Here is a 27,731-nt window from a genome sequence, read left to right as displayed (position 1 = left end):
TTGAACTTGAATCTGTTCATAACCCAGAGGGAACATTTACTTCCCTATATTTTAAAAAAAATATCAAAGTTGATTCTCTCCAACCTTTTTTATTATTATTATTTAATAGAATTTCATATAAAATAAAATTCAAGTATTACAACTATCTAGTAAAGTATTTTCTTGTCTCCAGTTACCCTGTCGCCAGCTTATTTCAGTCACTCATTACTTTCTTGGCCAACTACTGTACAATGTAGACCGTGGGTAAAGACAACATTTTTTTGTAGGGAGTGTTTTGTGTGTGTGTTTTTTTCCCCAAATGTAGCCCTTCTGGCATCTTTCCATTTTTAATTTCTTCCTTTTTTTTTTTTTTTTAAACCATTTAAAAAAAGGCAAAAGCAAAATCTAGAACAGTATATATGTTTCACTCTACTTGCAATAGCTATTTTATAAAAACATAGGGTAGTTCAGGGCTCTGGTTGAAGACATCCAGGTGGCACAGCAATTCCATTAAACTCCTGTATACCTCATTGTCTGTTAATGCTCTTCTAATGCATTTTTTAAACACATTCAATTGCAGTCAACCATTTGCAGTCCAAACATTATTGCGGTGGGTCAAGAAATCATATTTATTACAGGCACTATCCCAGCCTATTATCATACACCTTGCTGTACCATCTGCCATTGTTTGCAGGATCTTCGGTCCTCTTGCCTAACAAACTTGACTACACATTCAAACGTATGGCCAGTCTCTACAGTGTCTTCAAGTTTCTCTGTGTTGTTCTGAACTGTATACTTAAGACCCCTTTTTTTCCTTGCATGGGCAGACCACAGTTTATTCATTTATCTTCAGTGGTCATAAACACCATGGCTGGTTAATTTTAGTTTCTGTGGGGCAATCAAACTACTGCAGCATTGACTGCCAACTGAAACACTACAGTATAGTATTTGAACAAAGGTACTTGGATCCATGTGTGTGAAAAATACTTAATTCCCAAAAACATATATTTTGTGGGAATGTGAATCATGGCGAGATAAACACATTGTTTTCACCTGTTGTAATTCCAGCCTGCTCAAGGAGCAGACTGCATATCAATAGATACAGAAAGCCACCTATACTTTAATAAAATAAACTGACATTTGTTGCTTTCAAAATTCAAGGGAAAAAAAAAAAAAAAAAAAGCAGTTCAATATCTTGGCACACAGTCTCCTACAGTATTTGAAGTTTACAATTCCAACTTGACAAACATGTGACTAAATGACTGCTTGTTTTCCAGAACAGAAAAATTCTTCCAAGAAAGGCAAAACAGAACATTCAGAAACAGAATTAAATTTAGGGTGAAACTGGCAAAGCAAGGTGTTGGAGCCTAGAAGCATCCAGCAATGCTGTCATTCAATCTGGAGAAGCAGAACACTTGGGGTTAGAACAACCTTACATCTTTAATTAGGCCTGTCACTTCAGTAGTCTTCGTCATCAGTAATGATCCCTAAGAAAGGAGTCAACACCAGCCTTCAAAATACATTGAGGGACACCGGCAAGCTTCACTTTATTTTATTATTTATTTATTTTAAAAAATGCTCAGTGCCACACAGCCATCAATCACTTTTACACACATTTTAGCACTGTCAGTTTACTGGGATTAAAGTCTTTTAGAGCCTTCTGCTTTTACAACCCAAGTTAATAATCTAGTGTACGGAGCACTGAATTCTGCTTGTACATTTTTAAAGAGACCTATAGGTCACAGTTTTCCTGCAATCACGTGAAAGCTCTTCAAGTCTAGCGCAACAAGAAAAATAAAACAGTAGTTACAAACTCATAATTAGCCCAGGCCATAGCATGCAAAGCCTTGTTCTTTACAAACTGGTTGTTTTAATAGTTCCCAGTCACGTTTCTAAGAATGTATAGTCTAGAGTGCAGAGCGAGCACAAGTCAGCCTTTAGCCATTTTGACTCTCTTCGTGTAATTACCTTTCTTCTAATACACTCTAGTGGCACTGCACCAATCATATTAGCAAGCTCTATAAAAATCAATGGATGAAAGCCAGCTATACAGCACATTTGTGTACAGGAGAGTTGGTGAGCCCTTCAGGAAGGTTTTAGATAACCACCTGATCTATTAGCATTCTGCATCTTCTCCCACAGTCTGAGAAAGTAAAATGATAAAACACTTGCACACTGCCAGAGGATACTACTGCTACTGGATGAACGCAGATAAATTAGGTACAGTGAAAGGCTGTGTATTATATAATGGATTACAAGTAGTCTTCAAATTTGAAATTTTAAAAAAGGGAGAGAACAAGAGGGAGTAAATCAATAAGGGAGGGGTTAAACAAAAAATGATAGTGTAGAGGAAAGTGCTAAGGAAGACTTTGTAATGTTCCCTGCAATGCTACACATGTATCATCCTACACAGTTTCTATACTATCTGTGTAATCCTCTTATCAACCCCCTTCCCCCTTCCCTGCGTGACAAACAGCCGTTGGTTAAGCTCATAGTGAAACTGTACCCAAATGTTTTTTTATATATTTTTTTATATATACATTTTTTTATAAACTTCCAGTGCAGAGTATTGAGCAATTACATCAGCCCTACCACTTGCAACCCACACTTAACTGGTTAATGACACGTCTCTTGGCAAGAAGAGGGGAAAAAAAAACTGCATTAAATTATTTTCACAGATGACAATTCAACCCGGCAGCACAGTATTAAACTGGAGCCCATTCTGTCAAGGAATAGCACTTGCTAAACTTTACTTTTAGAAGAGACAGGGAAAGAGAGTTTTTTTTTTTTTTTTATTACCACTGCAGGCCTAGTTGGAATCAAACTAATACTGCAAGTAAAAATCGACTTGTACATGAATAAACTGTTGTCCAACTGACAACACAAGTCAAATCAAGATGGCACAGTACCCACATGCACCACATCTGTGTCTCATGAGTTTTATTGCCAATGTGTTTTGAAAGGCAGATTAAAAAGACCTTACGTCTGTCACCCATCTTGGGGGTTAGACAATGAAGAATTGTGGGCTATAGTGGTCATATTCAAAGCACCACCATTTGTATAAAGACACCCCAGAACACAGTCTTGCTGTCACAACATGGTGCATGAGAACTAAACTGCCTTGATAGCTCAACAAATGCCAGAACATTTCTTGGTCTGGAAACATGCATATGTGTGCGTTTGGGTGTCTAAAAATAGCCTGAGAATGTTCATGTGCCTGTGCAGTATGTGGATGGGTATGGTGTTGGTCTATATTCAATTTCTCTGAGTATAACACAAAAAATAAATAAATAAATATATAAAACAATAATTTATATATATATTTCTCTAACGTGAACCACCTCTGCCCTCTAGTGGCAATATGACTTATTCCTATCCACTCACTCAAAACATAAGGTATATTGCAAGAAATAGGCAACTGTCTAATATGGTACATAAAACTAATTCAAAATGGACCTGTGAATTACACTGATACAGTTGAGACAATATGCTTAAGCTACAACATTTTATTAAGGTTTCCGAATAGACATTAAGGCTATTTAAAAACTATTCCATAAAAAAGAGGTGTTCTGTTCCACATGAATAGGGTTAGCTTGTCAGCTTTTTTTTTTTTTTTATTATTCATGATTTGACTTTATATCACCTTTTTCAAACACTGCTGAAAATGTCAACAAATACAGAAATATGAAACTAATTCCTTTAAAAACAATTAAATATGCAGAGCCTAGGGGATGTTTAATGGCAACTTGAGACTCTGCAGATAGCCTGCTTACTGTATATAACCCAACCCCATTGTGCACTAAAACCCCTGCTTGCCTTTGTAGTCTGCTTTCAGTTGTAAATAATGGTGCAGGGGGATGAATATGCGGACTTCAAGAAGCCCTTCACCTCATGGATTTCAGTTCCATCTGAGCGCTTGGAAAATAATCTGCTTCTGTTATTTTTACTGCAATCCCACTAGCTTTTACATTACAAAATCGAAATGTGTATTTGAAGCACATGAAAAGCGCAATTAAACAATAGGCAACAGACATGGATAAAAGTACTGCCAAAGCAAACACTGAAAAAATGGTCAATGTAGTGTACAGAATCCATCAGGTAATCCAGAACTACAGTGTATATAACCCTCAGACTTTTCCTTCCACCATATAGGTCAAGAGCTTTCTTTAAAATGTATCAGTGGGTCAGATTTCTAAGCAGTTTGTGAACTACAGGGGTAAATGGGCGATTCCATTGCGGATTCTAAACTTGCTAATATTTAATATTACAAATCCCACATGGTGGTTTAAAAGAGCCCAATTAGCACGAACATTGGACTACATAATGGTAGTCTAAGATTAATGGCAAACCTAGGTCTTTCTCTTACATAGTAAAAAAATAAATAAATAAATATTGAAGCAGATCTATTCCACAAACATACAGAATGTACAGTAATTTAGTTGAATGCCAAACAGAATGTTAGTATATTAGTATATTTCAGTTATTGTATGATGTTGCCAGTGACTTTGAGATAAGGTGGTAAATTCATTTAATTCGTTTTCCTATATATTTTTCTTGACTTTATTGTTGGAGACAATCAAATCACAATAAGATTATATATAACAAATCTGATTATTGATATGTTAAAAGTTCAGCATTTTTGGACCAATATTTAAATGCTAATGGGGACAAAACTAACTACAGTTCTTGCTATGCTGTGTTAGGTAAATGACTCCCTGTTGCTCAAATTAAAGAATAAGAAATAATTCACCCTATTGATGTCTGTGCAGACACTGTACAACAAGAGATGTAGGCTCAAGCAATGAAGGTTAATAAAACTGTTCAGAAAGAATTCATTTTCCAATTTAAAACAACAACATGCACACCTATTTGCCTAAAGTACATTGTACAGTTCAGTGAAACTCCCACAAGTGGGGAAGATGAAACACATTTTAATTTGGTTTTGTTTAAAATATTTCAGCTTAACTAGGTATTTTGGGCTCTACTTTAGTGTAAGTGCATTTGCATTGATTTGTAAGCCCTTTGAACAGTGAAAGCAAGGGAGACTAAATATACCAACACAGACAGCTCAGTTTACCTAGCTTCTGGAAAGCACCTATCCTGCCCTCCAAGAGCTACACATTGACGCCACCGATCATAGGCATAACCTGATGAGCAAAAAATAGATTGAAAATTCACAAGCACCTGACATTAAGGATCAATACAAATCGACAGAACACTGTTTGAAACACACAGACTTCAGATGAAGAGAATCAGAACACTGGTACATGCTGAGAAGACTGTACTCAGAATAGCATTTTACTCATTAGGCCTACCAGCTGGCACTGCACTTTTTTTTTTTCCTGGATTTGTATTTATTTACTAGATACAGCAACCCACGCTGCCCAACAAAAAAAAGCACTTACGGTTTGTTCCTTGGTGAACCTTATCTTGAAAATAGCTCACATGCATGTGAGCATAAGTAATGCAAGCAGTATATTAAATGACCAATGTTTCATTTATTCATTTATTTATTTATAAATCAAGTTTTAACTTTGAGATACTGCATCACATGGGCAACCTACATATTAGAGTGAACATATTGGGGGGGGGAATGAAGATGCATAGTAATAACATACCTATTGCTATACTATAATGTTTTTATGTAAAATAATAAACAAAATATGCCCACCCAGACATTGGCATAAACGTTAATTAGACTTACAGTAGTACCTTACAACTAGGGCATCTGTTTTTAATTTATTAATTTAGTTTTTCAGTGTTTTTTTTTTTTTTAAGCTATTTTCCGCCATCTAATCAGCACGATGCCATGCATAATGTGAGAGTTGGGCTAAGTTAACCCAAAAATGTGTACAGGGCAGTATTAATTAAAATTTGCATACACAGCTATCACCAGTATATATTTCTGGTGTATCTATTCAGTCTTAGCAGTGTGCAACACCCAGTCAGAAAAAACTCAATTGTGACGTCAAACCAAAAAAAAAAAAACTGATTATAGAATCTGTACAAACTCGGATAAGATCAGTTTTCTTTTTTTTGTTTTTTTAACATTGCCACAATTTGCAATTTTGTTTTAAATTCCACAAGCATGTAAAATCTCGCAAGCATGTCGCAATCCTCCAACAGAAATATAGGAATTTGCTCCCACTCAGTAGTTGGGGTGAGTATAATATTCAGAACAAAATCAATGTGTGATACAAGTCAGGAAAGAGGGACATTCCACTATTCATTATTTGTTGTAGTATCGGGGTGTTTTATTGGTTTTTATCAGTTAAAACCGAAAATTAGAAGCCCTACTTATAGTTTTACCTCAAGCACTTATGATCATGTTTACATTTAAGAATGAACTGCCTAACTTTTAATGGGAAGATGTTGCACTGGGTTAACAAATTGGGCATGACGTGACTACTAGGTGCTCTGTCAAGACAGCGAGTGGACTTCTGTTTTTAGGCAGCAAGGTCAATCAGGTTCAATTTGCAAGCAATAAAATTATTCCAAGACTATTCCTTTAAGACAAGAATTTAACAAAATAAAGTCTCAAGAAAAACAGTCATATACTAGCAATGTTTTGCTGTTCTTCTGTAAAGCAACTACAGTACAAAGTATTAGTTGCACCAGTATGTGCTGAGCGCTATTGTACATCTCCTTGGGGTGACTTGCCACCATGAAAAAGTGCTATACAGGTCTAATTGTTTTTTTTGTATTGTAAAATTAGTCAATGAGCTTTCAGCTGTGATTCTTAGGAGGAGAAAGAAGCATAATATAGGCAGCAATAGCCAAGGACACAATAAATGCCTTGCGGAACGAGATACATACTAAAGCCATTGACTAGTAACTGTAATACTCAAACTTGAAATCGTGAATCCTCTGACTGCTGGTTAATTGTCTTCTGAGCTTTTTCTGATATTAACAAAATGACAGAATGTTGTCCAGAGAATCTGAAACTAATTGGCCCAACAGAAATGCCTCCAGAAGCAACAAAGGTCAAAGCAAACCTTCAATTGAATGTGTTTTCAGTTGCTGTTGGGAGATGCAAATGTGTCCCCCTCAAGGAACCAATTCCACATTTTTAATCCGGGATGTACATTGAGAACATTTATTGAGCATTTAATTTTTTTTTTTTTTTTTTTTTTTTACTAATAAAATACCTCAAAAGGCTTGTGAACTGATTAAGAACTTAAAATTGTGTTGCCCAGCTCAGGCCCCTGCCCCAGAAGAAATACAGCACTGCGGGATAACAATAATTTTTATATAGCAGTTTTTCAGCAGCATGTTATTCAAAGACCTATAGCAACAGCAATAATGATAATATTCAACTATGGCCTCATTTTCAAAAGCATATTACAGAAACAAAAGTGGGAACAAAAAACAGCCTGGAAAACTTGTCTTCCATGGCCTAATCATCTTTTTAGTATTAACACCAAGGCTTTTAAATTAAGACAATTTGTTGCTTACATGCCGAGTTAGTGTAGAATTAAAGCATTCAGAGCACTCCTAGAGTGACTATCCTTAGCAGTTTTATATAAATGCAGCAAACGTTTACCAGAGAGTAACATGTCAAAGATGAAGATTGCACAGTTTGAGCCATCACAGTAACATTATCCATTCCTTAAAATCCTAACTTCTGCCACATGAAATTGTAGCAGGAGATCAGAGTGTGGGAGGGAAGCAATATTACTTTTTTGAAAGAAAAAAAAAAAGTAACTACCCATCTGTGACTAGTATAAATGCACAAGTGTGCTATTTGGTATTTTATTTTTAAAGAAAGAAATGGGGGAAAAATTCCTTGCCAGTATCTATTACAGTTCTGAAGACTATGAATTCCCCATCAAAACAGGTGGAATTGTATCTTTTAATATTTTTAAATAAACCATTTCAACCTGCAGGTATAAAAATGGCAATATCAAAATGACTAGGCACTGCAAACTAGAGATCTTCGCGAGTCTACCCGGACCCGAGGACCAGAGACTCACTTTGTTTACTCAGTAATACTCAAACTTTAGATTACTAATAAAGAGGCTCTCTTTGGCACTAAAAATCATTGTTTATAATTCCTGTTGCATGGACTGGCTTCACCCAGTAGCACATGACATGGCTTGCAGAGCGCAGCAGCAGACACGTGACCCATATCGAAGGAGATTCTTTTGTATCACTCTTAAAATGTGGAGTAATGGATTTGTTTATGGATGTGGATTTGTTAAGGATGCGAAAGAAAAACTTAAGAAAAACTAATTCCATGAAGAAAAGCTCACAGAAAAATGCAAGCCTGCGGTGTGAACCATTTGCTATGGTGAACAAATCAGAAAAACAAGTTTCACAAAACACAAATTTTACATCTCAATTCCATTTACTTATATATAAAATGTTACAGTCTTCTGTGTAGGTTCATGATGGAATAAACACCGTCTGTATTTCAGCCAGATTGACTGGAAAAAAACACTGCTTAATAATGTATCCAGTCAGTGCATATACTAAGCTAGGTAAAGAAAAAGCATTCCACTGTTTTTTTTCAGGCAGGGTCTAATAAGAATTTTACATTGGGTCAGGTAAATAATTGCTGGTTCGTGGTCGAGTTGATTAACTTGGACCTGTGAAGACCTCTACTGTAAAAACTGGTAGGTGGTAACAGGCTCATTTACAGTGGAGGTACATGGATTATGCCTTCTGAACCTGGGATTGAACTGAAAGCAACTGAAATAGATCCCATACGTTTCTATTGGCAGCAGCGAGTCTTTGGTATACGAGACTTGAAAGAAACTGCTTAATGTGCATCCAATGGAAAAGACACTACAGATTGTATTTAAACCTCAGATTGCCGCTGAAAAAAAATACATTAGGTAGGTAGAACAGAGGGCTGCGAATTCATTAGACTTCTATGTTATTGACCCACTCTTCTTAACAGGTTCTCATCTCATTGGACAGCACACAGCTCACTATCGCCATGCTGTGAGAATGGTTTAAGCTTTGGCTCAGCATGAGTGCCCCCTACTGAGCCACCTCAGGAAGAAGAGATTGTTTTTCTTGGCTTCAAAAGACCTGATGAGATCAGGCTGATTTAGCTGCAGACGATTAGAACAGCTTATGTTTAGTCTGGAGGGAGAAAGAGGGAAAAAAAACACTAGGTATAAACGGTTCATTCATTCACTGCATGCTAGTGCGTTATTTCTGGCCTCTGTCCAACTCCACAGATCTGAACAGTCTTCACAGTCCAGAATAAAATAATTGATTCATGATCAGCTGCTGCACTAGAAACAGAAGTGTTATACTGCACAAGTCACTCATATCTGATGCAGCAATGTAATCTGCACAGATAAAGGGAGGGACCGGTTTAACATTTACATATCCTTCTCATGCTAGTTATTGCAGATGCCCACTTACTATGGTCAGCAATCTTACTGACTTGGCTAATTCAGATATAAATTGTAATCGCCATTTCATTCCAGGAAAGGAATTCATCAAAATTCAAGCAACCCTTCCCCAGAGCCAAGCTTAATAAAACATGTTTTATTGCATATCCAAGGTCTCAGTTTTAGTAACCATGGCGAAGTCAAGTAATAACCTGATGTTAAATCAATGCCATAAATAAAGCCCTGATCTGCAAGTATATGGAGTCCTTGAAAATAAAAACAATGTGCGTTTCATTCTAGACAAATTGCAGTTAGAACTCTAAATACATTTAATCAATGAAATTTCTGTAATATTTCACTTTCAGGGACATTTTTATTCCATTACTGAGGGGGGGGTGGTGGAGGAGGAATAATGCTATCTGCTGTATTCAGAAACTAGGTACAGGTGGTGGGGATAAATGTTCAATCAACTAATGAAAGGTAAAAAAAAAATAAAAAAATACTTGGTGTGCTTCTCAGTCACTTTTTATCTGTGAGAACAGTCAGTAAAACTGCCACAACGTAAAAATAAATAAATACAAAAAGCAATAACCCTATTTCTTAATCCAATCTTTATCGTCGCCTTCTGGAGTCGCCTTGTACTAACCTGTAACAAAGTCAGTCTGAAGGCTCTTCCAGTCCAAATCAGCCCACACAGACATGCTAGAGGGCTTTCTAGTGCGTGGTTACAAACAACTAGGGAGTTCAGCACTCTACATCAATATTAGCATGTTCATTCGAAGTCATGAGAAAGAATCAAGATGCCAATCCTCACACCTGAAAACTTAATTTCAAAAAAGTATTTGCAGACAGTTCCATGCAAGCTGGGTAAATCCAAAACAGAGTTACAGTAGTGGTTAGGAAAGAGAATAAAAACACTTTAGAACTGAAAGCTGCATGTTAAAAAACTAATGTGTACTACATTAAAGTACAGTAAAACCTCCATTATCCAAGCTAATTGGGACCAATGGGTGTTTAGATAATCAAATTACAATAGATAGTTTGTGACTTTCCCCAATCAAGAAACCTCCTAAAACGTTATTATTTCACCTCTATCTGTAGATCCACAGTATAATGTACAGTACTGCACAGTAAAAACCCTCTGGATCCCTATCAATTTTTAATTCTTTTCCACCACCAATGTTCTATACCAATTAAGAACGGCCACTAGTTAAGACAAACACACCCCCATAAAGGAATCAGAGTTCCTCTTACTGTCAACTAATCTAGGCAGAATCACTTTAAAAGATGAATACAGAAATCTATTCAAACACAGCTCTGTTGAAGTTTGAAATATGCAGATATTCCAAATAACCTCTTGTCCTGTAGGTCAATTTTACCCAAATGGTCCAGTGGCAATTTAGTTGTGTACTTGTAAAATATGTCCAAAGAAAAAGGAGACCCTGTGATGAGACCAATATAAAACCTTGGTTATAACCCCCGACTCGAATATTGCCACTACTTACTATACGGTTGAAACAATATATAGATAGTGCACAGGAGGTAGCAAGAACACAATATTCTAGAAGTCAGTATGAGAACACCAATAGGTGGAGGACTACAAAAAATACTGTAGTGCATTGGTACCATTAAATGTACTGCCACATAATACTGTGGCTTGCGTATCTTATGGTCTGGTAGTTAAAGAAAAGGGCTTGTAACTAGGAGGTCCCCAGGTCAAATCCCGGCTCACTCATTGTGTGACCTTGAGCAAGTCACTTAACCTTCTTGTGCCACATCTTTCAGTGAGACGCTGTTAAGTGAATCTGCAACTGATGCACAATTCACACACCCTAGTCTTTGTACGTTGCCTTGGATAAAAAGGTGTCTGCTAAATAAATAAACAACCAACCACGAAATCTACAGGCCACTCCAGGAAGCCAAACTGAAATGAAATCCTTACCCAGCACTATTTATTCTAATAAATATGTGCACGATACAAATGACAATTATTATTTTATTCTTTAAGCTATTAACCTTGAATAGTTTGGCACTGTTCATTTGACTGCCAGCTTCACAGTAGTCCTGCTCAGCACTCTACATCTCAATATTAGCATGTTCATTCTGTTCAATGGCAGGCTGTGGCAAGCAATTGTCTTCACATTAAAGCACATTCCCACTGTGAAATGAGACCAAGATGTAGAATCTAATATACTATAGTGTATAGAGATAACTTATGATTGTTGCCCATAAGTATTAACACTCTGCAGTAGAGTAACATACTATAAATGCAGGTTCTTAATCTCTTGTGCTGAATCCAATAATTTTTGCAGAACTGTTGTAGAGATTGGTGAAATGAAAACTGCCTTCAAATTGAGCATTTGAAAATAGAAATAGGTGGCAAAAGTTCGACTTGGGCAAAATTAATTTTAGATATAGTTAACACTTAGTGTCAGGTTTTTTACCCAATAACTACAAACTGCTTATATAGTTATTTGGCTTGGTTTAACAGAAACATATGCGGATAACAGCTGTAGAAATCCATTTAGTGCCAAGTGTGCATAACATTTAGTCTTAAGAAAAAGGCTGTTGTTGATTTTAATAATTAAAAAAAAACAGTGGTTCTAATAGCGATCAGGACTTGATCTGAGGAAGATCCGATCCCAACAGTTTCAGATGTGGCGTGCAGAATGCGTCCAATAGCATGGAGATCACAGGTTCAAATCTAGGCTATGTCATTACCAACCATGACCAGGGGTACCTAGGGGGCAGAACACAATTGGCCGAGCGCCACCCGTGTAGGGAGGGATTTCCATGACCAGGGGTTCCTAGGGGGCAGAACACAATTGGCCGAGCGCCACCCGTGTAGGGAGGGATTTCCATGACCAGGGGTTCCTAGGGGGCAGAACACAATTGGCCAAGCGCCACCTGTGTAAGGAGGGATTTGGTCGGCATGGCAATCCACGGTTCACCATGATCTCTGTGGCTGATGGCGCCTGCGGGTCTGCAGTGGAGCCATTCAGATCTGTGGTCTGGTGGCTTTGCTGTGGATCCGCAGTGGGAAAAATGACAGACTGACAGGAACACGTTTCAATGGACGCATGTTTCAGCCTCCGTTTAACCGAGTCGCAGTTGCAGCGGTGATCCAGGACAAAAATAATAATCATTGGGCATTCCAAATTGGGGAGAAAACTTGTGGTAAAAAGCACTGGTGATGATTTATATATTAAAAAAAAAAAACTTTTTTGAAAAGCCCCCAGCCACACCACCCCTCCCCCAAGTGCCAAAAATCAGAAAGTCACTGCTCCTTCTCAGTACCTAAAATACTGAAATGAAGTGAAACTTTTCAGAGGACCTACATTAGTAAAGTAACCTTCAAGTTAAGCACTAGAAGATGGCAGTTTCTAAAATAAAAATAGCTCAAATATGATTAATTGCTTTTCCTTGATGTAATATTTCAAGACAGGATAGCTGATCATGTTTTCTATTTTCAATATAAAAAAAGATATACTTTTGTGAGCGCACAATGAAAAACTGGGTCATTAGTAATTGCCCTGCGGCTCGTTTCAGAAATGATATTTCACAGATTAACAAATGTGTTCAAAGTTGGCATAGCAACCATTGCTGTAAATTTTCACTTTAAATCAATGTGCTGGTCCATTTTCAATTAAAATATCATACCCACGCAATTGCTCTGCAGAACATGCACCATCCTGCTGCCTCTTCTCATAAAAACTACTCCCATTAGTTTCACAAATGAGGCTTGTGACAGAGTTCCAAAATGAAATTTCATTTTATTCTATTTTAGTTTTAAAAAATATATATACCAGTACTTTGTGAAAAGCACTCACAGCAAACTAGAACAAAGGAAATGGCTAAAACAGCATTAACCCTTTGCAGTCCATTTATTCAGCGCTTGTCAGGAACATCAGGTCCAATTTATTTTCATACGCACAGTTTAAAATCCCCCCCCCACCCCACCCCCACGAGTAAAACAGGTTTAAAATGCACTGAATCGCAAAAGAACACTCACTATCGTATCTCCAGTCAAGCCCCACCCATTGTTCGCTGTATTTTTCACATACCTCTTCAGACGTGCATACTGATAAATCCTCTCCTGAGCACTCGTTTTATCAGGGTCCGACATCGGACTGGAAAGGGAAAACTGTAATGGTTGGACCTGGTCTGGCATAGGACCGCAAAGGGTTAAAAGGAATGTGGAATACCAAACTTCGCAAATCTGAGTAATAATCAAGTAGTACCACAGAAAAAAATCCAACTGAAGCTTCTGAAAGAAGCGGAAATACAAAGAAATTACAGGTACAGTAGGTAGGAGAATCGTCCGAGCAGCTAAAAAAAATCCAAGATTAACAGCCAAGGACTTATGAACAGTCTAAACTTTGCCAACAAAATTATCTGGTCCAATGAGTCCAAAATATAACTTTCCCCCAAAAATGGACCACAACATGTTTGTAGAAAAAAGGTCATATTATAGGAACTAGCGACATATCTTTACTCCAGAACTGCTTGGTGTCATAGCTCTGCTGCAGAAGATGCACTGCCAGCAAACATGAACTTCTATCTGTACACGTGATTCTAGCACCCGCAGGGTGTCAGAACAGAGAACAAAACAAGGACAAAAACATTCGAAGATGGTTATATATTCTGTGCTAAAGAAACTGCACAGCAAAATGTCTTGCTCTTCCAAGATTGGTCGATTACAAAGATTTTACGCTACATGTTGCATTGTAATCGGGTTAGTCAATCCTTCTAAAGCCAAGGGGACAGTAGTCTACATGTTGCTAGAAAATATAGAATGAAATCTGCTACTTCTACATTGTTGCTTCAGATTTCAGGGGACACTATTCTACAGTATGTAGAAACTGTAGACAAAATGTTGATGGACAATACAGAGAAGACAACACATACAGTAGATGATATTTCCCATCAAAAAGTGTCCACGTAATTTACCAAAACAATTTTTTCCCCAATATAACAAACTGTTCTTAAATGATTTGCTTGAATGTTTTTTTCTGTTTTATTTGTGCAAATAAACCTGTAAATAAAACCAATTGTAAATAAAACCAATTGTAAATAGAGAGAAGATGAAATGTAATTATTATCATTTAATATTTTGAACAGAACTCCTAATTAGCACAGGTGAGGATTTTTTTTCTACAAAATGAGATATCGGTAACCGTGCAACAATATTTACAATTTATAGATAATTGATAAGGAGAGTCTCCCTCACAATATCCCACACCAGCTTTGCATTCATTTTCTCTGCCATTTATTTTTTATTTTTTGCCAACGAAGCTAGTCGCCTGACTTTTTACATCACTTTTCATTGGCTGATTTATTCTACGAATAAAAGTCCTTTGATACAGTTGCCTGAAACTTGTAGTTTGCATGTCACTTTCTACAAATATGAAACAGGTAAAGACTGCGTCGTATTTAGAGCTTAAAAGGGATTATTGATGGGTACAAAATGTACAACCTTTTCTTGAATGTAATGTTTGTCTTTTACATTCCGTTTATCTTCAAAAATTACCTCTCCAGTTATCTTTACTATGGATAACAAACTTTTTCAACCAATGTAATTTCCTAGTGCACCGCAAAAGGTTCCCTGAAAAGGTCCCACAGTGACGTTCATTGCTCTGCAAGAACGCATCCCGTTTAACAAGAAATACGGGCACCAATATATCACTATTTGTTTAATTTGTTTCAAGTACAATATATCTATAACAGTGGCCAAATATGATTTTTTTTGGAACAGCATGTTTTTTTTTACATATATCCTCATCTCTACCACATATAGTACGCCTGATCCTGTTGCAACTTACATAATATGAAAGGACATTTTGTGGCCTTGCATTTGATATGTTACATGCATGAGGTACAAACTATCCAGTAGCTACACATACATAAATGAAAACGGTGAAAAACAGCCTGAAATAAGGCAGAGTGTACAGAATTTTAAAAACTAAAATAAATAAATGGAGCGCTGGTTAAAAAGAAGACAAAACCTCTCCTGCTGCACGCAAAAACTTCAACAGGCAATGGCAAAAGCAATGGAGAGTGCTCAGCCTCACAGTGATGAACAGCTGTTAGGTCTCCTGAAAGCAGCTTATTTTAAAGCAGAACCAGTGTGAATGATGATGCAGTAAAATATATATATAGTTTATATACAAAAGTGTCTTTTTTTTTGGCCATTCCCCCCTAAAATTTTGGAATTTTGGCTGCAGCATAGGGGGGAAATCAAATGAAATTCAAGCCCTGTACTGTATCCTATTTCTTCAAGTGGTTTATTGTGTGAATATTTAGTTTTAAAAGAAATTACTATTCATCAAGTGGTGTAACAGGCAGAGACAGATGGACAGACTCAGGATTAGGCAAAATTGTAAGAAAAAGGCAGACAATGTTTACAGTTACCGCCAGCAGTTCAGATTGCCCTTCCTGTTGGGCACATCTGTTTTCACTGTAAGACAAACCCTGTATATAAAAACTATTAATATTGTATAATGGCAACCTACTGCAGAAGCAGATGTACAATAATAATAATAATAATAATAATAATAATAATAATAATAAAATCTTCATACCAATATTTCCATGCATCTGAACAAGCTTTAAAAACATTTGTAATTCTGTACAGTAATTGCAGTCGTGTCCTCCAACTCCAAGACTGAAATGAACTTTAAAACATGACAATTAAAACTATGTGCATTTTATTTCTTTTAATAACGTGATTGAAGGAATATAAAATGTGTTCTTATTTTTATTATGCTGATTTTTTGTTATTTTGAATCACTGAGCAACAATTGCTGGAGGCAACATTGAAAAGACTGAACAATAAAAAAATAAAATAAAATAAATAAAACAAAATAAATAATTTCTGTGGTGGGGGTAATATGTTGGAGGTAATTCGTGTTGGCTCTGCCCAGTCCTGCAAGGTTTCCGAGGCTGAATATGTGTTTACTTTGCAAGTGCAGATTGATGTGTTCTCTTTTTAATGTTGAAACTACATCCAAAAAGCAGTGCAACACATTGGAGTAAGGAAAAACACAATGATGGTAAACTATTTGTGTTAATCTATCACAGCTATAAATATTCTCTTTAAATAAGTCTTATTACAGCAAGGAAAATAGGGTAATAAGGTAACAAAGCAACAAACTCAATTACTGTGATTCATCCAATGACTCAGGAACCTCTAGAATATCCTATGAGGGATGTTGTTTTATTCTGCAGTCTGATTGTGTTTCCATTAAAATCCCAGGACAGAGATAAGGGATCTGCATTCTAATGTGTTATACCACGTTTCCATGGAACCACATAACCCGGGTACATGCTCCAGTTGTTTTTACGAGTATATATATATATTCATAAAATATATATATATATATATATATATATATATATATACTTACTGTGTGTGTCCTAATGCAAGTGCTATACAGCTATGTACATGTACTGTGTGGAACAAATGCAAAATATCTAGATGGATTTATCTTTTAAATCGTTGACAATTTGACTAATACCATCTGCAGCAAATTCACATCTTGGCATTGAACTAATTTCTGGGGGAAATCAGTAGTCTTTCCTGCACAACAAGGGTGACTCGGAAAAGCATGGAAACGCCACCTTTTTCATCAACTCGAGCTCTGGGAGAATTCATGCCAATTTGAGTCGACGGTCCATGGAAACAAGGTACTAAAGTAGCATGGATGCACCTTTTTTTGTTTTGTTTTAGCAGTCTGTTTTACAAACATTTGTTTTCTGCCAGTTTGTCCCACAGGATGTAACAAAACATCTTCATCTTTATTCTTTTGAATACATAAATAATAATAATAACAATAATAATAATAATAATAATAATAATAATAATAATAAAAGAATATGTAAAAACAGCACAGGATTACAGTTTCTGGTAAACATGCTTGTGCTTTGCACCAAACTACATTGTCCTTCAATGCAGCCACGTAGTTGAATGCACCAAAATTATTTTATGTGGCATTATACAGTATTTGGGGGACATTGTTCTGTGGCCTTATGTTCAACTACAAAAAAAAAGCATACAAGTTTTAAGTTATAAGCATGCTCAGTAACTTGTGTTACTGAACTTCCTTTTAAAATCAAACCTCTTGCTGATTACTTCGTATAGCCACTATGTCTGAAAGATTTTTTTTTTAATTTTAGTAATGGCACTTCACTACTACCGTATGATCACCTACCTGCTTATTTTAAATAACAGTTTTGAAAGCAACCTTTTAAAGAAAAGGGTTCTGCAATACTAAACTACTGGCTAATGTGCAATGTGTCTTGGAACAGGACTGTTAATTTCAGGTAAAGGGTAAGCATTCTCTTAGCCACAAGCATCAGAGACTCTAGAACCAAGGCAGAAAAGCCTTGTGAACAGACAGATAATGATCACTTTTCTTAATGGATGGACACTGGCTTCTGAAATCCTGAATCTTAAAACACAGTTGTTCTGCTTTCCACTCTACAGAAAAAGCAGTGATTAGAAGGCTAACACTATGTGAAAGTTGCCATAGGTACTTGCTGTGCTTTCACAATGTTGTCAGAAACAGTATGATTCTCCATTTTACAGAACCATTCAACTGGAAGACCCATTTAAAACAGGGAAAAAGTTTACTATGTAGTAACTGAAAACTTAACACACACACATATACAGACTTATGCCTTTTCCAAAGACAATTTATTGTTTTTGAACCCAAGACATTACAAAAATATAAATAAATAAACAAATAAATTGTGTGGATTCCTCAATGATGGACATTGTCCAGCTGCTTTATTGGGAATATACGAATGGAACAGTACAAAAGGAGTAATAACCACGGTTATTACAAGGAGTACACTGATCCTGTGAAACAATGCAAAGTAATTGGTAGGCTTGTAACGATAATAATCAAATTATCTATCGATAACAAATTGATATTTTAATGAAATCGAATATTCCATGAAATTAAAAACTTGTCTTGTATATACTAATTTACTGTCAAGAACACAAGTTGTTGCTTCTAAAAGTCACTCAGAATATGCTTCTGTGAACAAATACAGTGTCTATGCAACAACCTGCTTTATTAATTTATTTTACACGATTGCTGTCCGAGTCTAAATGCTGCCGGATCGTAGCTCGACGTATGTGAGGCAATGAAACATTGCAGGTTGTACAAAACAATTTGCCACCACCACCACGTAGAATGCAAAATTATTGTACACGATCCACTGCAGTAATCATTTTGGACACTCGCTTAAAAATAGAAGTCCCGCAGCAGTCCTTTTGGCGGTTCTTGGTTTTATAATGTAATTTTCTCCACTCATGTAACACATATGGGGGCCGTGTGTTCCCGTTCCTTACTGTCTACATGTATTAAATATTCTCACAAAGCAAGAAAAGCAGGACTGCAGAAATAAATGTGATATCTCACATTATACCCAAAAGCCCCAGGAGCATTGACGGCCACACAGAAAGTAATTTCATTTTGATTATACAGAACCGTATTCTACTTTATTATTTTTATTTACCAGTCCACAAAGTGTTTAGCTGTAATTAGATTAGTCTCTACTTTCTGCCTAAGTGAACGACTGACACTATTGCTTTTCAATCAGCCTTTTGAAAGGCTGACACCTGCTTGCCAGCTGTGCTGCTTTGGTCATTTTTTTTTTTTTGAGATAGTTTTTGTAATTTTGTAATCCTGTTTTTAAAATGATATTGTAATTTGTATTTTTCCTATAAAGTGCTTTGGCATTGCCATGAAAATCGCTACATAAAAAATAAATTGGCTGATTGATTGTTGAATTGTTTTGTGTGTGGGTGTGGAGTTTGCAGGTTTGAAAGATGCCTGGAAGAAGCTACAAGAAACTGATGAGTCCCTGAAGATCACCAGAAAGCTCCTTGATCGAGGATATCAACACCCTTTTCACTGGAGGACCAGCTGAATGAGGAGCTGATGATGGAAGAGGACAGAGATGAAGAGGAAGAAGTCACTCCAGATCAGCCCCAGCCCAGCACTTCCACTGCCAAGTAAATGCATTGTTTACAGTATTCATTGTTTGACATGTATTTTTGCATATTCAAAATAGCTTTCTATGTATTCCTAATTGTTTGTCTTCCTTTTACAATACGGCCACCACAAATGCAGACCATGTACACACCTTGTTGTACACATTTTAAATAAAAACTACATTTAAAGGATCTATTGTATTACTACCACAGGGGCCCAGGGGATGAAAACTGAAGAGGTATATATGTTGAACCTCTCAACTTTCTTGATAAAAATGGGTTCAGATTTCCCTGTGTAACCCCAAATTGCTTTTCCTAACACTAAATAAATAAATACATAAATACAGTGTGTGGGTGTGACTGGTTTTTATAATGCAAACAGGTTCATACTGTAAATTAAATTAAAAAAATAAAAATAATTGACCTTAAACTCACAAAGTGCATTAAAATGTTTGTTATAATATCAAGTATATAAGCAATATGCGTAGTGCCTTCACCACAGACATAAGCATCTCGCTAATGGAATTAAACACCATTTTTACTGCTGCAGTTCTGAATAACTATATTGCAAACCTTTTGCCGTGAAATTACTGAGAGGAAATATTCTACTTAAGGGGGAGGGGTCAGAGAGAAGGGATGGAACTGGTGTGCGACAAAAAACAACACTGCGCCCCAAAAGGGATGATCTGAGAGAGTATTCTAGTATGCTGCTGTTTTATTCACCCCTGCAAATTCATCAGCGAGCTGGAAGTACTTCCACCGGTGACTGGATTAAAACAACAGTTTGTTGACATTAAATATGGCGACTAGTACTACAATTGTTCAAACGTTATTTATGTTAGGCTTCTTTTTTTTGGGGGGGGGGGGGGGGGGGGGGGGGGGGGGGGGGGGGGGGGGGGGGGGGGGGGGGTTACGTATTATGTACATCTTTTTGTTAAGTGAAGGGCTACATGAAAAGCACTATATAATAGTACATTTCTTACACTACCAGGATCTGTTGAACAAAATAAATAAATAGTCTAGATGTGTGTGCATTACGTGTTTTTTTTTTTTTTTTTTTTTTGTTTTTAATATGAATGAACTTAATCGTTTTGACATTGTATTAGACTAGATCATAAAAATAGCAACTTAATTTTTCCGTTATAATTTGAATACCTAATTTAAAGGTTGAAAAGTTCCTAAATGAATGGGATTTGGTAGGATTTTTATTACTTAGCGATTTACAGTATCCGAGTCAACTATTTAGTCTGCCCACAGAGTCCACATTGACAGATTCCATGAGGGGCGACCATGTTGTCTACATTGTTTATGGTGAATCTCACCGGATTTTTTTCTCGTGAGTCTGGCGGCTCATCGATGAGTTTAACAGTTGGTTGAGCTCCACCTGTTGACTTTAACAGTTCGGCAAGCACAGAGGCCCTATAGCTTATTTTTTTTTGGTTTGTTTGTTTTTTGTTTTGTTTTATACTATCAACTGAAAAAAAAAAAGAATCACATTCATTTTTTTTAGTCAGCCTGCACCTAAATTAAAATGTATGTCCGCAAAAGCAAATTTTTAGTTGCATTGTAGAGCCCTGTTCCTTGGAAGTTCATGCTCTACAAATTTAACTTATATAGAATAAAATCATCTATTAAAAAGATATAAATATATATTATATATATATTATATATATATATATATATATATATCATCCATTAATATATATAATGATTTTCTGGAGATATGAAACCCAACATAAATTATGTAGATGAAGGAGGTGGACAAAACCAAGCAAACCAACCAAGGTAAAAGCTTTTAAATGTGTTTTGGGTTTCATTTTGTTCATAATAATAATCTTTAATTATAATTTTATTTTTATGTAGCACCTTTCATAGTGGGCCGCCATCACAAAGCGCTTTACAAGATACGAGACTAGGGTCTGTGAACTATGCATCAGCTGCAAAGTCACTTACAACAACGTCTCACAGAGCACAAGGAGGTTAAGTGACCTGTTCAGGGTCACACAATGAGTCTGTGGCTGAGCTGGGATTTGAAACAGGCACCTCCTGGTTACAAGCCCATTTCTTTCACCACTGGACCACACAGCCTCATACACCTTCCATTTGGTGTCACTAATAAAGATACGTGTCCGCCTGTAACTTTAGAGTTTTGCATAGAGACTGATGAAACTTGCCATGACCTCCTTTACAGAGTTATTGAACATACATATTAGGCATGCAACAATACATTGTGTAATCAGTGAATCATAACTGTGTTCTTGAAACTGTCTCTTTAGGTAGGCTTGTATCTTTTGATTTGTGATACAATACCAAAAGCTCATTGCAGATTGAATACACTCTCCCTAACTCTAATTTGTGTTAACAAAAGTCATTATTAAATTTGATCACCATTTGATCTTATTATATATCACACAAGTAGGCATGACCATGACATGTAATACATATTTTTAAATCCTTCAAAAAAATTTTCCAGTGAAACTTTACATATGTCATCAATATAAATAACTTTCGCACAGCATAATTTATATTTAAAAAAAATAATAATAATAATAATCCACACACACTGGTTTGTTTAACGTGGTGTTTTTCTTTATACTTATGTTAGACAGCTTTGAGACGTGGGACTATATCATTTGTGCTTCTTACGGAACTTGACTGTCCTATCAGTTTTGGAACCCTGATGGTAGCCACTAGATGGCAGGATTCGTTTTGATGTAGTCGATTAGAATATGAATTCAAGAACTATATAAACTATATATTTTCGTTGCGATAGAGTTTGGATGCTGGTATTACTTGCAGTTGTAAAGCTATTCAATCACATTTGAGCGACTACATGAATAGTTACAGTCATGGTTTCTTAAACAATAAGAGTGCCTCACCAAACATACGGATCAGTTTAAGTGAACAGTATTTTTTACCTCAATGATTCCATTATAAGAATTGTGAGTTTCTAGAGGGCATAATAATACATCAGCTTTCAGAAAATACTGTTAACACGTCAGGCTTAATTTAAATTTCAGACAGAAGACAGTAAGAAAATACAAATAAAAACGTAGGACTATCGCTATGTGTAACTCACGTCATCAGTGAAAATAAACAGCTGTAATTAATAATTAGGAGGACAATGCATAAATGTTTTCTAGTGTTATCACAGAGTAAACAATAAATCATCTACATTCCAATCAGACAGAATTACACTGCAAACTGGCACACGCTCTACTTGCATCACCGGTATCTGAGATCGGCTATGTGTGTATGTGGGATCGATAGCGCAAGGATGGAATTAGAACCACATTTTGTTCCTATGGGAAAGAGAAGCCGATATTATTTTTTTTTAGATAACTTTCTCGACAATAAAGCCCTGTCCTTAAAGTTTTACAGACTACAGTTAAATAACGAATGTAATAATTTACCTTAACAAGCAGTATAACGTTTCATAATGTAGTTAAACGTTTTACTTGTTGCTAATTTCTTCCCTCTAAATCCGTAACGAAAACCGGGGAGGTTCCCCAATGCTTTAAACTCATAAATGGCAAGTTGTCCACCACAAAAAGAAAGACCATATAATTAGATTTATTTTCAGAACAAGTAGGGAAGACGGGAAATAACCATCACAAGCATACATTGGCACAATATATAATAACCTGGCTACATGTGCAAGTGGTCATGATCCATCTTGGCTACTCACCAGCCCTTCGATCTGGATCTGCTTGACGGGGGAGTCGAGGGTGTTAGTTGGGGTTGAGGCTGGAGTTGGGGTTGGGGTTGGGGTTGGGGTTGGGGTTGAAGTAGGGGTTGAGGTAGGGGTTGGAGTCGGAGCTGATACTTCATCTTCAGTTGCAGCAATTGCCGAGGCCGAATCTTTGCAAGCTGCCATCTTTCCTGGTTCAGGAGTTAGAAAGGAAGAAATAATCACCGGAAAGAGTACCTGTAGACATAGACCAGACTGAAACAAATATATTCAGACCTTATTTAGTTCCTTAATATAAACTAATTGTACAATATTATCTATATACTATGTCCCACCGAAATACTCAGCACTATATTATATTAAATACAGGTAGAACGCAGGACATATTAAAATAAAATGTACACATAGGCTATCACTATTACAAATGTGTTAAATATTATTTTAGAATATATTTTGAACCTCTGCAAAAGGTTCATGTGTATTTGGTTTAGTAATGGGTTGTAGAAAAAAATATCCGAACCCCAGAACTCGAAATCAGTTGTAAAATATTATATGTAGGTACTGTATTTACTTTAAAGTTTGGTGTAAAATATTCATATCGTTCAGCCAGGATATTGTGTCCGAGGGAAGCAATTTGTAGGAGCACAGCGGAAGCACGTGTTTCTCATGCTCGTGTATATGTGTGTCAGTTTCGTACTGTTTCCTGATCTCATGCAGTTGTTCTCCTTACATTGGTTCTGTTTTAAAAGTTTCCTTCGGTATATGACACGTAAATAAGAAGTATATGTTGTAGAAGATTATATAAAAACAGTTTTTGTTGCACTGTTTAATGATTGCTGTCTTAAAAATAGCATTATACAGGTAGTTTGTTTAAAAAAAATGAAAATAACTCGCCAGAAACATGCCAAGAAGTACATCAGTTTTTATAAGTACAATTTTAAATTCCGACCTCCTTTTCAAATACTGATTGATGGTACCTTCTGCCAAGCTGCTCTGAAAAATAAAATTCAGATTAAAGAGCAGATGCCGAAGTATCTGATGGGGGAAGTACAGCTATGTACTACAAAGTAAGTTGGACTTGCGTTACACTCCTTGTTTTTCCCTAATATGATTTGTTAGTTTTAGAAGGTAGGTATTCACCCTACATGTTATGCTACTGGACCGTACTGTTTTCAAATAAAATCGTATTGCGCTTTTATTTGTGTACATTTAATATTGTCTATTCTACGTGTTTCACAGTAGTTGTGGGTGATATAAGGCCTAGGGGTATAATGATTGATTTTTTGTGTTATTATTATTGTTGTTGTTGTTGTTAATATTATTATATGTCATTGTGTTTTAGTAGAACTAGAAGTACTGGTAATTAAGATGATGTATATTACAGATATGTCGACGAAATATGTTATTGTAGCAATGCATTTTAAGCCAGTTGAGAACTCAAACTTATTAAATTAAGGGCTTTTTATATGTTATGTAGGTAAGGTATTTTCTGTAAAATCTGATTGGGGGGGGGGATAATTTGACTTTAATTATGCTGCTCTGTGAATGTGCCATTTCTGGTCTTGCCATATTGTACAATCTCTGTCTCTCGATGAAGACCATATAGTCGCAGTATCTGTTTTGCTAAGTGTGTGATGTGATGTTTAAACAATAGTTTCTAATTGCAGCTGTGTTTTAAAGGAACTGGAATCACTTGGGAAGGAGTTATATGGAGCAAAAATAATTTTACAGAGGTTTCAGGTTCGGAACTGTGCACATATTAAGAGTCCAGTTGGTGCATCTCAATGTCTGCAGTCAATGATTGATGGTAATAACCCTCACCACTACTTTGTAGCCACACAGGTAACTACATCTTTATTGTGTTGTACTCATTTGTGAAACTTACTTTCTATTGTTGGTCTGCATTTCCGTCATTAATAGCCATTCAGGAATCGCAGGCATTTTTTATTTATTTATTTTTTTGTATCAACTTATTCATTTGTTTAACAGCAGTTTAAATGTGTGTTTTATTAAGCTAAGTGACAAATGAAGCTATAGTGTGTTTCTTAGATGCCCTTCAACTGAAATTAAAGTGAAGCTGTTAAGGTAGGTATTCTCGTCTGTTTATTATGAGAAACACTTGTATTTTTCCTCGTGGTTTACTGTGCATGAGTTTCATGGCAGACTACAAATATCATTTTTAATATTTCCTTTTGGTAGGACCAAGACTTGACAGCATCAGTAAAGAGGATACCAGGGATCCCTCTGATATTTATCATACAAAACACAATGGTTTTAGACAAACCTTCCCCTAGTTCTGCTGCCCACGTCCAGGCTGTGCAAACTGGACAACTGGTGACCGTTCAGCAGAAAGAAAGCATTCAGACCCTGAAGGAGGAGCAGGGACTAGTGAATTCAACAGAGCGCAAGGGCAGGAAACGCAAAAGGAAAGGTGGGCCAAACCCCCTGAGCTGTCTGAAGAAAAAAAAGAAGATCCAGGGGCAGCAGCAGCAGCAGCAGCCTGCCGGGGAGAAGAAGAAAAGGAAACGACACAGGAAGCGTACAGGAGGGGGAGGTTTGCAGGTGGAAACCGTTGCTCAGATTGAAAAAGCTTAATACAGAGACGGGGGATGGTTTGTTTCCACCTTATTAAATTGAAAACTCCCAACATGAATACATTATCAAGGCTGTAACAAGCTACTGTTTAACCACATTTGTGATTTCATGAGACCGCTGTAGGTAAACCAAACCACACACCTGTAAAGAGCTGATAGGTCAAACTAAAAGAAATTAATTCAAGAAGACAAACAGTGTGACTAAAACTGTTGAAAGCAATAGACGAAACAATTGTCTGACCAATATTCTTATAATGTACTGTTTGAATGTTTAAAGAAGCCAAAGGTCTTAAATCGTGAAGTAATTTATACAGTGCTGTGTAAAACAACATTACAACCCATAGACAAATAGTGTCCCTATAAGCAGTTGTTACTTGGGAGTCCTCAGATACCAGATCTATTCTTACCTTTTGTTGTTCTTGAATTCTGTTGTGTCACCACATGCCAACTTTCATTTCTGTGCTATAAATAGTTTTTCTTCAGTAGCAGCACAAAGTTCACATCTAATTCTGTAAATCTCTCTAAAGAGTGAAACTGTACACCACTGATGTGCTATTTTAGAGGTAGCAAGATTGGCAGTTTTTGTATTTGGTAATATAAACATGGGGCTCATTCAAGATGTGGCTACCAAAGCTATACATAGTGTAATTATTCACCATATGTTCAGGTTATAGGAATCATATTAAATCTTTACTGAATTTGTAAACCTGTTTCCTTCCATGGTTCACTGGACCTTGATCAGCAGTTAATCAATTAAAAGCACACAGATAAGACTTAGTACTTGTACAATACCAGTTTTTTTGTTTGTTTTTTAAATCTGATCAATTCAGAGCAGATTTAACTGGTGCCAAGGTGTTTAGATTGCTTGCACCTGATCATTTAAAAATACTGTTAACTTAATTCTCTAAAATTAAACCAAAATGCTAGTGTCTGAAACCTCCTAGACCAGATACAGTCAATCAAAGGAGTGAGTGTGTGATTGGCAGTTCCTACCTTAGCGCTTGCTTGTTGACAAAGCAAGTCACCGATGGGCCGATTTAATCCACGGCCCCTTATTTCGCCCCAACTGGAGGGGAGGATTTATTCATATTGTTTTCATCCATGATTGTGATTGACTGTCGTGTGTTCTTTGAAATGAAATCACAAAAGTAAGAGCAGTTTATTGTTTTTTTTTTAAATATTTTTAGGATTTTTTTTACGTGTTTTCTTTAGTTTAGATATGTCAGTCTAGTAAGTTTGCTCACCTTCCTATATTTTCCATGTAAAATGCTTTAATTCGCCCTGATATTATACAAGTAGTTTTAAGTTACACTAAGAATGAGTGTGTAAAATATTTGAATTTGAAATTCTGATGTGAAATGAATTTTATAAAAAGCATTTCAACTTGTAAAAACAATTATGAACGTATTTTCTGCTAAATAAAAATAAATACATAAATGAAGACCAAAGAGCATTCTACAGAAGTTAGAGATAAAGTAATACAAATGCATAGATTAGGGAAAGGGTACAAAATAATATCCAAGTGTTTGGATATCCCAGTGAGCACAGTTGGATCAATAATCAGGAAGTGGAAGCTGTATCACACCACCCAGGCACTGCCAAGAAAAGGCAGTCCCTTAAAACTCAACGCTCAAACAAGTATGAGACTTGTGAGAGAAGTCACAGAGAGGCCAACAATCACTTTGAAGGAGCTACAGAGTTCAGTGACTGGGTGTGGAGTAATGGTGCACCAGTCAACCATATCAAGAGCTCTGCATAACACTGGCCTGTATGGGAGGGTGGCAAGAAAGAAGCCGTTACTCAAAAAGTTTGCCAGAAAGTATGAGAGTGACCCAGCTGCGATGTGGGATAAGGTTTTGTGGTCAGGTGAGACCAAGATAGAGCTTTTTGGCCAAAACTCAAAGCGCTATGTGTGGCGCAAACCTAACACTGCCCATGCCTCAAGACACACCATCCCTACAGTGAAGTATGGTGGTGGCAGCATCATGCTGTGGGGATGCTTCTCATCAGCAGGGACTGGGCATCTTGTTACAATTGAAGGAAGAATGGATGGAGCAAAATACAGGAAAATACTGCAAGAGAATCTGCTTCAGTCCGCTAAAAAAACTGAAGCTTGG

At 36.5% G+C, this 27,731-nt stretch overlaps 2 protein-coding genes across 2 annotated transcripts in view; one reads left to right on the top strand and one right to left on the bottom strand.

Moving 5' to 3' along the window:
- LOC121314902 (eukaryotic translation initiation factor 3 subunit H-like) overlaps nt 1–23,242 on the bottom strand; it is a 122,305-nt gene extending 99,063 nt beyond the window's left edge. The window contains exon 1 of the mRNA XM_041248645.1: nt 23,018–23,242. Within this exon, the coding sequence (XP_041104579.1) occupies nt 23,018–23,206 (189 nt within the window). The 5' untranslated portion in view covers nt 23,207–23,242. The remainder of the gene's footprint in view (nt 1–23,017) is intronic.
- A 466-nt stretch (nt 23,243–23,708) lies between these two features.
- On the top strand, nt 23,709–27,084 carry utp23 (UTP23 small subunit processome component). The gene is made up of 3 exons (XM_041248644.1): nt 23,709–24,087; nt 24,688–24,862; nt 25,220–27,084. Exons 1-3 carry the CDS (start codon nt 23,900–23,902, stop codon nt 25,613–25,615), a joined length of 759 nt encoding a protein of 252 aa, XP_041104578.1. The 5' UTR covers nt 23,709–23,899; the 3' UTR covers nt 25,616–27,084.
- The last annotated feature ends 647 nt before the right edge of the window (nt 27,085–27,731 follow it).

This window comes from Polyodon spathula, chromosome 4 (genome assembly GCF_017654505.1).
Source record: "Polyodon spathula isolate WHYD16114869_AA chromosome 4, ASM1765450v1, whole genome shotgun sequence".
NCBI classification, from domain to species: Eukaryota; Metazoa; Chordata; class Actinopteri; order Acipenseriformes; family Polyodontidae; genus Polyodon; species Polyodon spathula.
Note: the sequence above shows the minus strand (reverse complement) of the source record. Positions and strands in the feature narration are given on the sequence as shown.

Coding starts and splice junctions, on each gene's coding strand:
- utp23 (XM_041248644.1), top strand. CDS start 23,900: ATGAAAATAACTCGCCAGAAACATGCCAAGAAGTACATCAGTTTTTAT. Junction 24,088..24,687: donor GTACAGCTATGTACTACAAA/GTAAGTTGGACT, acceptor TTCTAATTGCAG/CTGTGTTTTAAAGGAACTGG. Junction 24,863..25,219: donor ACTACTTTGTAGCCACACAG/GTAACTACATCT, acceptor TCCTTTTGGTAG/GACCAAGACTTGACAGCATC.